The sequence below is a fragment of the Medicago sativa genome, chromosome 6 (assembly GCF_051527215.1).
Source record: "Medicago sativa cultivar Bolivia chromosome 6, Bolivia_mono, whole genome shotgun sequence".
NCBI classification, from domain to species: domain Eukaryota; kingdom Viridiplantae; phylum Streptophyta; class Magnoliopsida; order Fabales; family Fabaceae; genus Medicago; species Medicago sativa.
In genome coordinates this window covers 17,060,367-17,074,803 of record NC_140754.1, presented here as the reverse complement: position 1 = coordinate 17,074,803, position 14,437 = coordinate 17,060,367, and the positions used below count along the sequence as shown (strand labels likewise).

Sequence of the window (14,437 nt, the reverse complement as noted above, 5' to 3'; positions counted from 1 at the left end):
CGCTCATGATTACGAACTGGCAGATTGCGAATATCTGCACTCCAGCTGTGCGCTCAGCTGCTACAGCAGACCCTCATATTGTATTGAAACTATTATTATATATGAAATGCAAAAAACAATTGTTTGTTATGAGAAACATAGCAAATTAAATTTATTGGAGCAAAAAATTAGGAATTTATTGGTGGATTGAATGAGGGTATAATAGGAAAAAGGTACAAAAATCGAATTTCTTAATTTTGTGTTACTATTCCAAAACGACACTTAAAAATGAATGGAAAGAGTATATGACTAAAGTTTACTATCATCAACTAATCTCGCACATATGTCTTTTTCTCATCATATTTATTTATTGAATAATGCTATTCCTCCCTTGTTAAATGGTATACGTAGCTCATTTGCATATTTTATCTTTAAATATAAATTTTTTTATTAAAAAAAAATCTGTAAATAATAACTTTGATATAAACTAATTTTGGCGAGATATTTTTTGTTTATTATAGGTTATGTATAAGGTGGTTATAATCATATTTGAAGTGCGTAAGACACTAAATATCACACAACCTCTCTTAACTGAATTTCAAACCTTATTTTACTATGTCATGATAGTTTAACCCTTTTGACTAGATAATAACCTTTGTTGATATTTTGTAAGACTACTAAATTTTTTTGTGCATGTTTACAATTACAAAAAAAAATTAAATTCTATTGTAAATGTTTTTATAAGCTAATAAAACATTAAACACAATTTTAAATACATATGGGTCTTGTACCCACATGAGCTGAGTTTTGCCCTCCGTAAGGAAGAGACTTGTACCCCTATAGTTATTTACCGAGATGAATTATGTGCTTCATATAGATGACTGTTTTGACTTAATATGCTTGACATAAAATTATGGCATTGAATGATTGATGTAGCCGACTTCGCTAAGTAAACTACACTACAAGAAATGTTGCATTTTGCCAGGGGCAGAAGTCCTGGCAAAATGCAAAAATCCTTGGCAAATGGCCGTTTGCCAGGAGTTTTGCCAGGAGCAGAATACCCAGCAAATCTGCTCATCGCAAATGACCCTGCCAGGGCTTTAGCTCCTGGCAAATTGCGTGGGGCCCATTCCCAGGTACAACCCCTTGCAACTTTTCTGACGCGTCCTGACCCACTTTTCATAGATCAAATCAAACGCTGCCAGGGGATTTGTGAGGGGTTAACCCCTGGCAAAATGCGTACGAAATTTTTTTAAAAAAACACTTTTTAATTGTTTAAAAAATCAAAATATTAAAATTTAATAATTAAAATAATTTTATAAAACATTTTAAATTCAATCAAAATATATCATTATTAAAATCATCACAAAAATATCCATTATTAAACTATCACCTATCAAAATCTTTGATTTTCTTTTCTCAGGAACGACAAAAACACCAATTTAACCAATCTATAACATCATTAAAAGACTTGTAGACAATAAACATGAATATCCTCAAAAAAAAATTATAACCATGATGATGCTCAAGAAACAGTATTTACATTACCGCGTCCACACAAATTAACAAGAGTGGAAGCTGAAAAATTGCATACATCTTGAAACATCATGAATCAATATATTTCTATAAATAATTAAAATTTAAAAACAATGAGATAACCTAGTTGCAGCAATGGATTGTGAAGACGCCTTGGCTCTTATACTCTTTGATTAAGCTTCTTCTATTTCTTCGATAACACCTCAAGTTGATCCAAGTTCCTATAAACATAGTCAAAATTAGATAAATCAAAATACAAGAATTTCAAAATACACACCCAGCCCATCAAACTTCCGTCTAAACAAAATCACTGATAATCTCAGCCGCACAAAATCACTAAAAAGGAGAACAAACTAACACGTGAGCAAAAGAGATGAGTTTACCTATGAAGCAAAGGGAAAGTTCAAACGAAAGATGCAGAGGAAGATGGTATCGGCGGTCAACGATAGAAACTGAGTTCAGAGCAATGGTGGACCAGAAAAGTATAATAATTTGCAACTCATGCTCGCACAATGAATCCCTCGTATACATAAGCCAAGCAATGACAGGGGTAACAGAAAACTCATGCTCATCATAAATGCTTAATCTAGAAATGAGTATCAGGCTAATGCTTAATTCTTGGTGCAACTACAGCCCTAAAAATTTGATCATGCTCAGAGTACTTTCACGAACTAAGAGGTTGTAATGGTTATTTAACATTTATACCTGATCGATAGATCCCTTCATCCTATCCTCATAAATCATTCTTGATGCTATCTTCTCAGCCTGAAAGTATAATAATTGTGGGAGAAAAAAATCAAAACAAATCAAATCTTACAAGTTGTAGGATGGACATTGAATGAACATAAGAAAATCACTACCAACAGGGTTTCCTACTCCAGAACATTCTTGTTTAGTACTTTACATAAAAGCTATTATCGCCATGCCACACCTTTCAATTATTATTTTTTCTTATTTAAATCTGATGATTAATTTAAATAAAGCTTCACAAAAAATAGGGAATATTCCCTCAAAAACAAATAAGGAATATAAATTAGAAATACAAAATGCTGAATTCAATTGACAGATTTGTTCTTTCTATAAGACGTACTTCTCTTCACTTAAAAATCAGCATGACTTTGGACATGAAATTTTATACCTTGGGAGGTGGGATTCCCAACAGTGTGCCTAACTCATCAAAGCTACAAGAAAGGCAAACACACAGATTAGGAGTATAAAATAACGAGTGTAAATATTAAATAATCAACCGTTCGGAAACAATAAACTGATAATTCAATTTCTCATACCTGATATTAGTATAAAGTTTGCTTGCACTTAGAAGATTATGCTCAATCATAGCTCGGTCCAGCATCAATTTAATAACCGTCGTGAAGGGCTTTCTGTGGAAAAGAAAAAGCTGAGACATACCCGTCATGGCAAGCAAAAATATGAAGATACAACACAAACTTTAATAACCTGATGTGGTTTCAATTCTTCTGCAAAAGCATCAATTTCAGGCTTTCGAAGAATTCTTTCCAAATACACCTGATATATAAGGAATCACATTATATGACCAGTGTGGAAATTCAAATGAGGCACACAAAGAGGAAAAGGAAAGGCGGGGAGAGAAACCTTCTGCAGTATGGGATAGATCTTCAACTTTGAACATCACTCATCCTAATCCAACCAAGTCCACAAAAATTAATGCGAAATTTTTTGATGATTTCACATTTGAAAATTATTTGATGATTGAATCTTTACCTTGTACAGTGTGGCAAGAACACGAGAGCGTTGAGGCCCTGCACCTGCCAATATTGTGCACGTAACGGCAGCAGATAAAGCTTGCCCAAGCGCTTCCTCATTAATTTCCCTGTAATATAAATAAAGTGCATATGTGATAACTGACTAACAACCACAACATTTAAAATATAATCAAGGTTGTCAAACTCAGGAGTCTATGTAACTCACGATTCATAAGAGTTTAGTCAATATAAACATATGTTAAAAAAACATCTAGCATAGTACCTAAACACAATTAAATGTATGAGTTCAAATTTTAGATATTTTATGGGCTTCAGCCCTCTTCAATTCAAAAGAAAAAACAGATATTTTATAAGTAACTCTGCCAGACCGGATTATAAAAATGCACCATCACAATTCATAATTTATGGACAAACTAACAAACTCATAAATCAAGAAGTTCACATCTCAGCCCACAAAAAGATCATAACAGTAACAAAAATCATTTATAAGCAAAAACCAGCATACACCTAAACGTTCTACTTGAGCACTTACACATAACATACTTCAGATATAAAACAGAGTAACAACATAACAAAATCTGAATTAATCATATATAAAATATAAAATCAAAGGTATGTGAAACTCACATTACAGACATAGATCGATCGAGCATCCACTTCATCCTTTTCAGCTTGAGACACAGAAGACCCGGCATAATCTAAAATAAAAAAATCAAAAAGCTTAAAAAACCAATAATTGAACCAAATTATAAACAGATCTGAATTGAACAAACAATGAAATAATGAATCAATCAACAAAAATTTATCGAATCTTCAAAAATGTAAAAGCATAATAAGAATGAAACCTTGAACAGTGCCCATCTCTTTCTCAATCTTAGCTTGCATTTCGTGAAGGCACTAGCTTCTTCCTCGATCTCTTTCAGCCTCTTCTTCATATCCTCCAATTCCTGCAAAATCAATTCATTCATGTTAAAAGGGAATATATAGATAAAGAAAACCTAACCTAATTCGATAACCCTAACCCTATGTCGGCATCCATGTCAACCTCTTCATGTCAGCACCATAGACTTCGTGCTTTTCCTGCTCCATCTTCGCTATTCCATCCTCTTCTTCTTCTTCTTCTTCTTCTTCTTCTTCCTTCTTCTTCACCTTGTCGTTCTCTCTCTCTATTCCGCACCGAGAGATTTTGAGGTGCGGTACGTTTAGTCTTCTTGGACTTGCCTCCTGCCTTCAAATCGATACCCATGGTGAAGAAGCTTCTTCTTCTAGCTGCGGCCGAACGAGAGAAATGGGGCTAGGAGAGAGATTTTGAGGTTGAGGGTTTTTTTTTTTGGGAAAGTGATAATATTTTGGTAGATTTGAGTAAAAAGAGGTTAAAAAAATAATATTATAAACCCCTGTTTTATGATAATTGGGTCCCACCTTTCCCAAAGTCATTTGCCAGGGGCATCCCTGGCATTGCTCCTGGTAAATTTGCCAGGAGTTCTTGCTCCTGGCATAGTTCCCTGGCAAAATGCAACATTTCTTGTAGTGCTATGGTAGAAAATTCTGGCATTTAATGCTCCATGTAGTCAATCTCACCAAGAAGGAAAATGGTCCTCTTATGAATGGTAAATGGTTCTTTCTCTTATAAATGTTACTCTAGAGATAAAGATAAAGAGAGGTTCTGACTCCTCTCGTAGACTGGATCATCAAAGGAGGGGTCATTGGACATACATCATAAAGTTTCCTTGGAATGGAAATGTAACTTCCTTTTTCATATCTAATTTCCCATAAGGCACATATTTATCAACACCATAGAAAACATTTCAAACATAATGGAAGGTAGGGGATTCGTATGTTGCTCAAAGGAAAAACAAACAAGCAGGTAGATAGTTTGGGTTCGTGCGATGTTCGACATCGAAGATAAAACGAAACTCCTACCCATGTACATAATACTTAGTTTGGGAAATCGAAGATAATAACTTACGTTCCAAAATTTCAAGTCAGATAGACAGTGATGGGAGAGGAAATTTGTAGAACTAAGAAATTGGTAAACATTCACGGTGTTCTCCTTGATGTGTCAGGAAAGGATGGATTTACAGAAACTGTGAGTAAACTTCACAATCTAAATTGGTTGGATCCAGTCACTGTGTACAATGATAGAAAGGGATGAAGTAAGTGATTAGTGGGGATTAGTGATAGTATGCTCTTGGAGATTCTTGAAGTTTTAATAATTTTTGGAGTCATTGGGCTTGTTTGATCTTCCTTTGTTTTGATAATGTATAGACTATATATACGTATTTAATAAATTTCTTCAATGTTCAGATATTGTTTTTCTTGTGGTTTTGAGATTTTCCATTAAGCTTGAACTTTGGATTTCCTTGTCCCTTCTCTTATTATTAGTTATTTCAGATTTCTCAAGGAAGTAGAAATATTCATCGGTAATTCATGGGAGAAATTGATGGAAATCACCCTATCTTTTTTTCAACCAACTATAAGAACTCTGAATTTTTTTTTTTCTTTGTTTCAAATTTGAGTTACAAAATTTTGTTTCTTCAGCTTTGTTCGTTTTATATGTTGCCATTTTCAGGCAGCTCAAGAACATGGGATAGGACCATGAGGTTCTGCTCTTATCGGCTTCACATAGCATGAAAAAATACACTTGATTGATGGTTGGTATTAAACTTGTGAATCAAGAACCATTCACAGATGTCACTGACTATTCATTAATCTATTTTTATGGAATTAATAATCGATATGGTTAAGTATAAATTGAAATAATAATCATAATCATAATAATAATGATGAAGACGATGATGATAATTTATACCTTTCTTTTGTTATTACTATTTATATCTATGATTTCAATAATCATGATGTCGCAAAGTATGGTTCCAAACATTTTGATTTTAAGGATCTTATGCATTACATTATATTTTGATATTTTGAACCTCTGGCTTGTGACAGTTTGTGGCCAATTGGTGTTGCCCCATTGGAGTTGTATTGTTCTATAGATTTTGTACTAAGTCCAACTTTCGAGCAAATGGTTTAATAATTTTTTTTTTGATGAAGTCAAACTACCTCATCGAAATTAGTATCAGGAATAATCGAACTTGAGATCTTTCGAGGAGCACATTCAAAGGTCTCAAGTCAACACCATTAGGCCAACCCAAGTGGGTTGCAAATGAAATAATAAGTTGTTTGCAACCTTTCAAGTAAAGTTTTCTCACTATGATATTAGGTTAGACTTTATTGACAAAAATTCTCATTATAAAAAAAAATGATTAATTATTTGATTAGGTATTAATAATAGATGGTAAATAAAAATTTCAATGAAGGATAAAATTGGCAGGAAAATGCTACACTAAAACTTGACATCCTTAAAGTGAGAGAAAGAAAACCATCGGAAGAATCAATGTCGGTCGAAGGAACCTTCAGTGGAATCATAATAAGAAGGAACTTGCAGATAATTAAAATGAATGATAGATCGAGCAACAACCACAATAATGTGTCCCTTTGAAACTATGCAGCAGATTACTCATTCTTCGATGAAGAGGAAGAAAACACTTCATTAGAGGAAGAAATAAATGTATTTTAAACAGATTGTAAAGACAGTGCCAACGTCCAAGAATTTCAGAAAATGGAGGCAAATCAACTGCATATGACAGTAGCAAAATTAAAGAGGTGTACAACTTTTTAGCTATCATAAAAGCATTCAACAACAATTTTTGCTTCTGTTCATTGGATACTAACAGAATACATTATTCAAAAATTAAGTATATTTATAATATTGGAATCAAAATTTATAAAGTACAAACCATCTTCCTTTCCTTGCAAGATCACCCACACCTTCATATTTCCATGATCTAAACAAATTTGTGCAACGACAGTGCTCATTTTCTTCTTTTAGTTTTTTCCATTCAAAACTCTCCACATATAAAGTTCAAGAGCTATATAAAATGCACAAAATTTTAAGAAAATCGAATAACTGTAATTCAACGAACATCTATTCAGAGCTACAAAGGATATGTCACCATATCAATGTTAGAAAAATAGCCATAAAACATGAAGCCGGAATAATGGTAGAAATATCTATAATGAACAAGCAATTGATACTACAAATGCAGAAGCCGGAATATACATAGCAAGGAAATAAATTTTAAAAGTAAAACAAATAAAACATGAAATATTAAAGCATCCAAACAGAATAAAAAACAATCCATTAAATCACTGATAATTATAGTAACTTTAAATAAATCAAGGCCTAAATTCAATTGAAACTTTGCAACTTGGAGATATGCTTGGACAAGATGATATTTCTTCTATAATCAAACATTCTTTCAAAAGCATTCCATAAGTAGCAAAGCAGATTTTCATGTCTCGTAATAGACTTGCATTCTGCAAATATATGCTACAAATTTAAGATCATTTATTGAGCCTTGAAAGTTTAAAACAGTACATAATCTGAGGTGAGACGAAACGCATCCAGGAACCGAAATTGGGCATTTCCATTCCTTGGTTGAGCTGGTATTCATCCACTGTCCAAGAGAGAAAAAAGTATTAATCAAAATATACGGAAAAAGAAAACACCAAGTAAACAAACGAACTACTAATCAAACCTTGCCAATAGAGAGAATTTGAAGCTTGGGACAGTGACGGAGGAGTTGTAATACACCACCCCAACAATGAAGTGAGTGACGACAAAACACTAGTTCTATATGAACTAAGATTGGAAACAGTGTAATGACTTTGAAAATAGTATCTTGAGCTATTAATCCTGTGATTGTAAATAGTAACTCGACATTATCAATACCATAAAACGGATCACCTGTTGAATTGATATTCGCTCTAACCAAACTGGGCAATGTCAAGGATTTAAACCCTTCTTCTTGTGCAATGTTCGCATTATTTATGTGGATAGATTTAGCATGTAAATCTTCTAGAATAGGACAAGAAAGAAGAAAATTGATGTAATCATTCCGATTTGGAAAATAAATGGATTTCAAATGCAAGGTTTTGAGGGATGGAAGATCAACACACGAAGTATCAATTCCAAGTTGTAAGAACTCAAGTTTGAGAACAGCAGGAGTTTGGGAGATGAAAATAATGGGATTCAATGTTTGGAAATATAGATTGAGATGTAATTCCTCAACATGACGCCGTTTTGCAGCTTCAAGCCATGAATTGAAGATTGAGCAATCATGCTTGTGATTTCTTCCAGACCAACAGTTTAGGCGAAACGATTTGAGGGGTTGATTGGTTGAAAGAGGAGAGAACATGAAATTGTCGACAAAATTACAGAAGTTGTCAAAGGTCTTGGAAAGCGCTGTTGCAGTGAAAACGAGTTTTGTTGGAAGAGATGTGACACAATAACTCCACTGGTAAATTGCTGATTCTATCCCTCAAATTGTTTTCATGATCGTAGAGTGCCTGCTATGAAAATATATTCGATTAGTTGTTGTCTGTCAATGAAAACTATGATTACTACAATAATAATTTGCATCAAGACCTTCACGCCAGTTTTATGGTTAAAATCATTGTTGTCAAAATCCCGACTTAAATCCTAAAATTTAGGATTTTCGGAACAACTCAAATCCACATTAGAATCCAAAATAGGCAAAATCATGGTAAAATCGTATCAAAATCGCACAAAATCATGAAATCCATACAAAATCGCAGGATTTTAAAGGGTTATGAAAGATTTTGTTCATTTTTTTAGTCATCTATGTATAAGTATTGTGTGGACTTCAAACTAACATGTATTTAGCATTATTTTAGTTTTGGTAAAAACTATGATTTTGATTGCGAATTTACTATTTCTTATGTGGATACTATGTAAAAACTATTGCGAATTTGACAACTTGGTTGAAATCACAGATATCACGTTGTTTTAACTTTCGTTTTCGGTTCTTAAACAATGGAATCTAGCTACAAAGAATCATCCAATCGTCAACAGAAAAACACATGTGTAAACGAATAAGACATGAATAAATTAACCTGAACCGAAGGAGAAAAAAGAAACCTCTCTTCAGTTGATGCTTCTCGTTCCCTTCTCAGTTTCTTCATAGCTGAACAAATGAATTAATTCGGCAATGAATCAAGGATGGTTGGTTGGAAGTTATTTATAATTTACATTAAAAGGCCCAACAAGGACAAGAGCCAGACTTCACACTTCTACGTATTCTATTCATAAACTTCAACTTCAAACTTTTAGGTATTCTATTGATAAACTTTAACTTCAAACTTTTACTTATTCTATCGATAAACAAACACAAAATAAATAAATTTTAATTTTTTATAAATTCATTTTTATGTTAATCCATAACCCTAGATTATGCATAAGTGATTTTGATCTTTTACACAAAAAGAAACACTAATTTTATATAAAATTTATCTGTTTTTTTTATAAATAGAATCACTCCACTTGAGATAGTTCTATTTAAAGTGTGTCAGACTCTAAATATTGATACCTTTTTCAACTGAATTTCAAGTTTCAGTTCGTCCATATGTGATAGTATAACTTCTTAGCCACAAATAAATCTTGTTGTTAGATTTTTAAAAAATAAAAATTCTTGTGTGTTAGTTTACGATTACAAAAACATTTGTCTCGTGAGCTTAGCTCAGTTGGTATGGACAATATACAAGGTCTAGCGTTCAAACCCCGGTCACCACAACAAAAAAAACGTGTAAATACATCTTTTCTATTTTTGTTTTTAAGGAAAATATTTTTGTTTTTAAGGAAAAAACATTTTTTCTATTGTAAATGATTTTCTTAAAAACTAATAAAAGTAGCTTATTTTGTGAAAGCAGTTGGAAGAAAAGAGAGAATAAGTTTTTTTTTATGGAAAAAGAGAGAATAAGTTGTAAGGTAATTCTATTTTATTTTTTTGAACAACAAAGTGAAATATATTAGAAATTATGAGAGAAGTATAAATATTATTTTACACATTAAACTGGAAAAAATACAAATACACTATAATTTTAAACTTTGTAAAGAAAAGCTATATTCTTGTAAGAAAAAGTTTATACAAAAAAGTCCATTTTGGTTATGTGACGTTATTAGTTATAGTATATCTCATCCACTTTAACCTCAAAATTTTGTTTTGCTAAACAAACCTTTATTTTTTTCTTCAAGGATTTAGGAGTGTTTATAACAGCTTATTTACCTTTAGACTTAGGGAGTGTTAGTGACTGTGTTTTTAAGAACTTATTTAGAACTCTTAATTAAAGCCATAACTATTTCTCTAGCAAAATAGTATCAAGAATTTTTCAAGACACAGCTGGCAAGTTTAGAACTTAATAAGAAGTGTTGGGAACACTGTATTTTCATCACCGAAAATGCTATTTCTCTAGCAAAATAGTATCAAGAATTTTTCAAGACACATCTGACAAATTTTAATTGCATGATTTATTTGTTCACTTTCTATTTTTCAGCCACACCTCCTTTAATTGTGGCAAATAGTGCGTTGTGATTGGCTGCTCTTTATTCTTGAAGAATTCTTGATGTTACTTTTCTAGAGATATAGCATTGCTCTTTCAACACTTACTCTAACATTCACTCTTTTATCAAATGATACTCATGTGAGATCCACAACTTTAAGTGGAATCCATTTCCAAAGTATGGTATCAACAAATGTTTCACTCAATAAAAAGAGTTAGTGTTTGAGTAAATGTTGGAAAAAGAGTCTTTCTAACACTCATATATATGGGTGTTTCTGTTTAGGCATTGAAATATCTCTAAGACCCCTAAATACACATTCGGTAGTTATCTAGCAGATGTACGTTTATTTATTTAAACATTCATCCAGTAGATAACTATCGAATGTGTATTTAAGGGGCCTTGGAGATATTGAGAGGCCTAAAGAGAAACGTTTCATATTTATTAATAGGGTTAATAGTGTTTTACCTAGCTATAATATAGTTCATTTCCGGTCTTCCACCCTGTAAATTTTATTTTTTGGTTTTCATCCTTGTAATTATATTTTTTTTTGGACCTTAATGGCAAATATCGCCCCTATAATTTCAGAAAATTTAAGTTTACCCTCCTGTAGTTTGAGCAAGTTTTTGTTGACCACCCCACTCCCCCCCCGGGTAATTTGAGCAAATTTCGGTTTACCCCCCTACCATATTATCGATTTTGTACAATAAGATGGTCTAGGGGCTTTCTCAAATTTACTAAGACTTGATGAAAATCTATCTAAATATATACTTTACTAATTATACGTGCTCAAGATTTATCTTTTTGAAGAAGTGCTCAAGATTTATCTTCACTACATATACACCTACAAAATGAAAATTAGATTACTTTTAATGCTTAAACTGAGTGGAATATCAAGAGGTTAAAAACATTATCAAATTGAATTTGCTGAAAATACAAGCATATTGACATTAGTAAATAACTTATTAAAAAAAAGTACATCAACCTTTGATTAGAAATAAAGACACACAATATACAAGAGTTGATAACAATACTTGATAGAGTTTAGGACTTAAAATGATTATGTACACTTGAGCTTCTATATATCTCCAAAATAAGCCACTGAAGTAATATTCAAAATGTGCTCCTACAACAACACAAGTACACTCTCAAATACTCTGAGAAATCCTTTTGGCACATTCTTTAACAATAAACTTTCTCTCTGAACCACAAAAAATCAGCCATACACTATCAAAAGCAGTAGTCTGCTACACTATCATAATTTAGAAAAATAATGTCATTTGAGTTGTAGAGATTACATGCATTAGTGCAATAAATTAACCACCTCTCTTAGCCGAGATTCGAACTTTGATAGTCGAAATTGTGAGAAGATACGAATAAGTTTGATGTTTTAATCTGCAAATTCAATTGAAATGACTAGCAATAAGTCCAAAACATGAGAAGAGATACAAATAAAACAGATTGTTTGTATGAAATATGATTGTATCATTTAAACATTAAAAATGCTATTTGCATCCTATGTAGCATCATACATTAAATCAGGTATTGTTTATGTTGGAAGATATAAAACCGTACTTTTGTCACTATATGATTAAATCAGGTATAGTCTAAGCTTTTAGGAGGGTTGATCTTTGACAAGATATCAGTCTTCACTACGAAGTGCTCATAAATTTGGTCCTTGCTACCCCATTCCTTATAATAAACATTAAATTTGAGTGGCTAAATGTATGTATAAACCATTCCAGTTTCTATAGGAAAACATTAGTTGTAGCCTAGAGCACTATATGATTAGATCAGCACGTTTCACCTTCTTTGAATTATTGGTGTTAATGGTATGTGAACTCGGCATAATTGGAGATACTTTCTAATAATTGATTTACTTGTATGTGTGCGTGTATTCATGATTTTGTGATTAAACTTAGCATATTTGTATGTTACTTCGATCAGTACTTAGCCCATTTTTAAGTTCCTTTGTTTTCTGAATTTATCATACAATTTTCGTATCTCTCTTCCATAATGTCAAAACAGTTTATGAAGATACAATTTTCGTTAGTGAGAACTTAGGAAGTTTGTTTCCATCTATGAAGCACAGATGCGGACACGGACACTGGACATGACACCGAAACTGACACTGACACCGCTAATAATTTGAGAAAATCGCAAAATTTAGTGTAATTATGTGTCGGTGTCGTGTAGTGTCGGTGTCGGACACAACACGTGTCCGACACCGGACACGCCTAATCCGAGGAGGGTCCGTGCTTCATAGATTTCCATAAGCTAAAAAATATGTCAATCCAAACATTCCCTCAATGCTCATGGTATGAATGTGCTTATCTATACGCTATTTCAACAAACCCAAAATCTAAACAGTCCCATACGTAACAATAAACAACAGAAATCAACACAAAATAACCAAAAAAAAAAAAATAGATTTATCATGCAATATCACTAAAACAAACAACCCATTATAGAATTGAAATTCATTCTTGAATCAATAGAAAAAGTGTAATCTAAAGAGAAAAGGAAAACTCACTACAAGCAGGGGATAAGGTCAAGAAAAGCAAATGTTGCCGGTTTTCTCAGCGTGCATACGATCAGCATGATGTTCTTTCCCATGAGAACAACCGAGTCACCACATAGACCCTGACGAATGTTCTGTAGCTGATTAGATCCAACGTTGTAGGCGTTGACAACAAGAATTTGGGTGTATTATCGATAAGCTTGAGTGTATTCATCTTAACCATCTAAATCCACTGATTGAAAATGGGTTAGGGTTTCTCGATTGAAAAGGGCAAAGATTGAAAATTCATAGAGAGAGAAACAGAGAACTCACCCGAAGAAAACAATGATTGATCTTCGACGGTAGAGAGGTTGAGCTTCGACGGTGAAAGAGAACGTGAGAGGTTGAGATTAAACGTTTTTGATTGAGAGTGAAAAAGGTGTGGATGTGTTTTTACGATAGAGGAGGCAAAAGGTAAAGGTGAATATTTGTTTTTTTTCCCTCAGGCAATTCTCACCACTGATGTGAAAAAAGTTAGCCGAAGTTTTATTCAAATTGCGAAAATGTCACCGCGTGTTTTTCCCTTCATTTCAATTGTGCACTGATGTAAATGTTATATGCTATTAGGAATTCCCTTCATGTGCTTATGTCAACTGATGTAAAAACTTACAATGTGTATCTTTCCCTTCAGTTATTTTCTGTGCTGATGTGAAAACTAAAACCCCCTAATGTTAAATGTATATTTTGTAGTAGTGAGTCACAAGTTAACACAAAAAATAGAGATTTTCCAAAATATATTACATTAAAGTCGGATTATTTCAAGTAAAAATAAATAATAGATAGAGATAATCAAGTATGATTTATGGGGAGGGGAAGCCATTGAAGGTTGACAGGTTTATGAAGCTAAGGAGTTTGATTGGAATGAAGGAAGTTGAAACTTGAATTAAGGGAGGATGTTAGTTTAGTTGTTAATTCAAGTTTACATTAGTGATAATCATGTTAGTTGATTAATCACACTTTGATTTTAGTTTGTTTTGAAGTTTGTTACAAGTTTGTTAGAGTTTAGAAAAATAAGAGTTAGGGTTGTTACTTTACTTGTGCTTCAAGTAACCTAACACATGCTTGTATATAAGCTCATTCCTTGTACAAATTTTCATAGCTCAATAATACAATTCATTTTATCAATTCTATTCACTTACTCTTTCTTCTCATTCTCTCTAATTCACAAAATCATCAAAACTAGAAAACCCTAGAAACCCT

General features: G+C 32.6%; 1 protein-coding gene across 5 annotated transcripts; it reads right to left on the bottom strand.

The window, feature by feature from the left end:
• Positions 1–1,470: 1,470 nt before the first annotated feature.
• LOC146913288 (uncharacterized) lies at positions 1,471–4,784 on the bottom strand. 5 transcript variants are annotated; one of them, XM_085716498.1, is made up of 10 exons: positions 4,280–4,784; positions 4,103–4,204; positions 3,885–3,955; positions 3,256–3,364; positions 3,127–3,171; positions 2,971–3,039; positions 2,802–2,894; positions 2,654–2,696; positions 1,899–2,280; positions 1,471–1,736 (listed from the first exon to the last, which is right to left on the bottom strand). In XM_085716498.1, exons 2-5 carry the CDS (start codon positions 4,190–4,192, stop codon positions 3,163–3,165), a joined length of 279 nt encoding a protein of 92 aa, XP_085572624.1. In that variant the 5' UTR covers positions 4,193–4,204; positions 4,280–4,784; the 3' UTR covers positions 1,471–1,736; positions 1,899–2,280; positions 2,654–2,696; positions 2,802–2,894; positions 2,971–3,039; positions 3,127–3,162. The 5 variants fall into 5 exon arrangements, with proteins under 5 accessions (XP_085572624.1, XP_085572623.1, XP_085572621.1 ...); XM_085716497.1 differs by having other exon boundaries at positions 4,303–4,784; XM_085716495.1 differs by lacking the exon at positions 4,280–4,784 and having other exon boundaries at positions 1,899–2,035; positions 2,221–2,280; positions 4,103–4,269.
• Between the last annotated feature and the right edge of the window lie 9,653 nt (positions 4,785–14,437).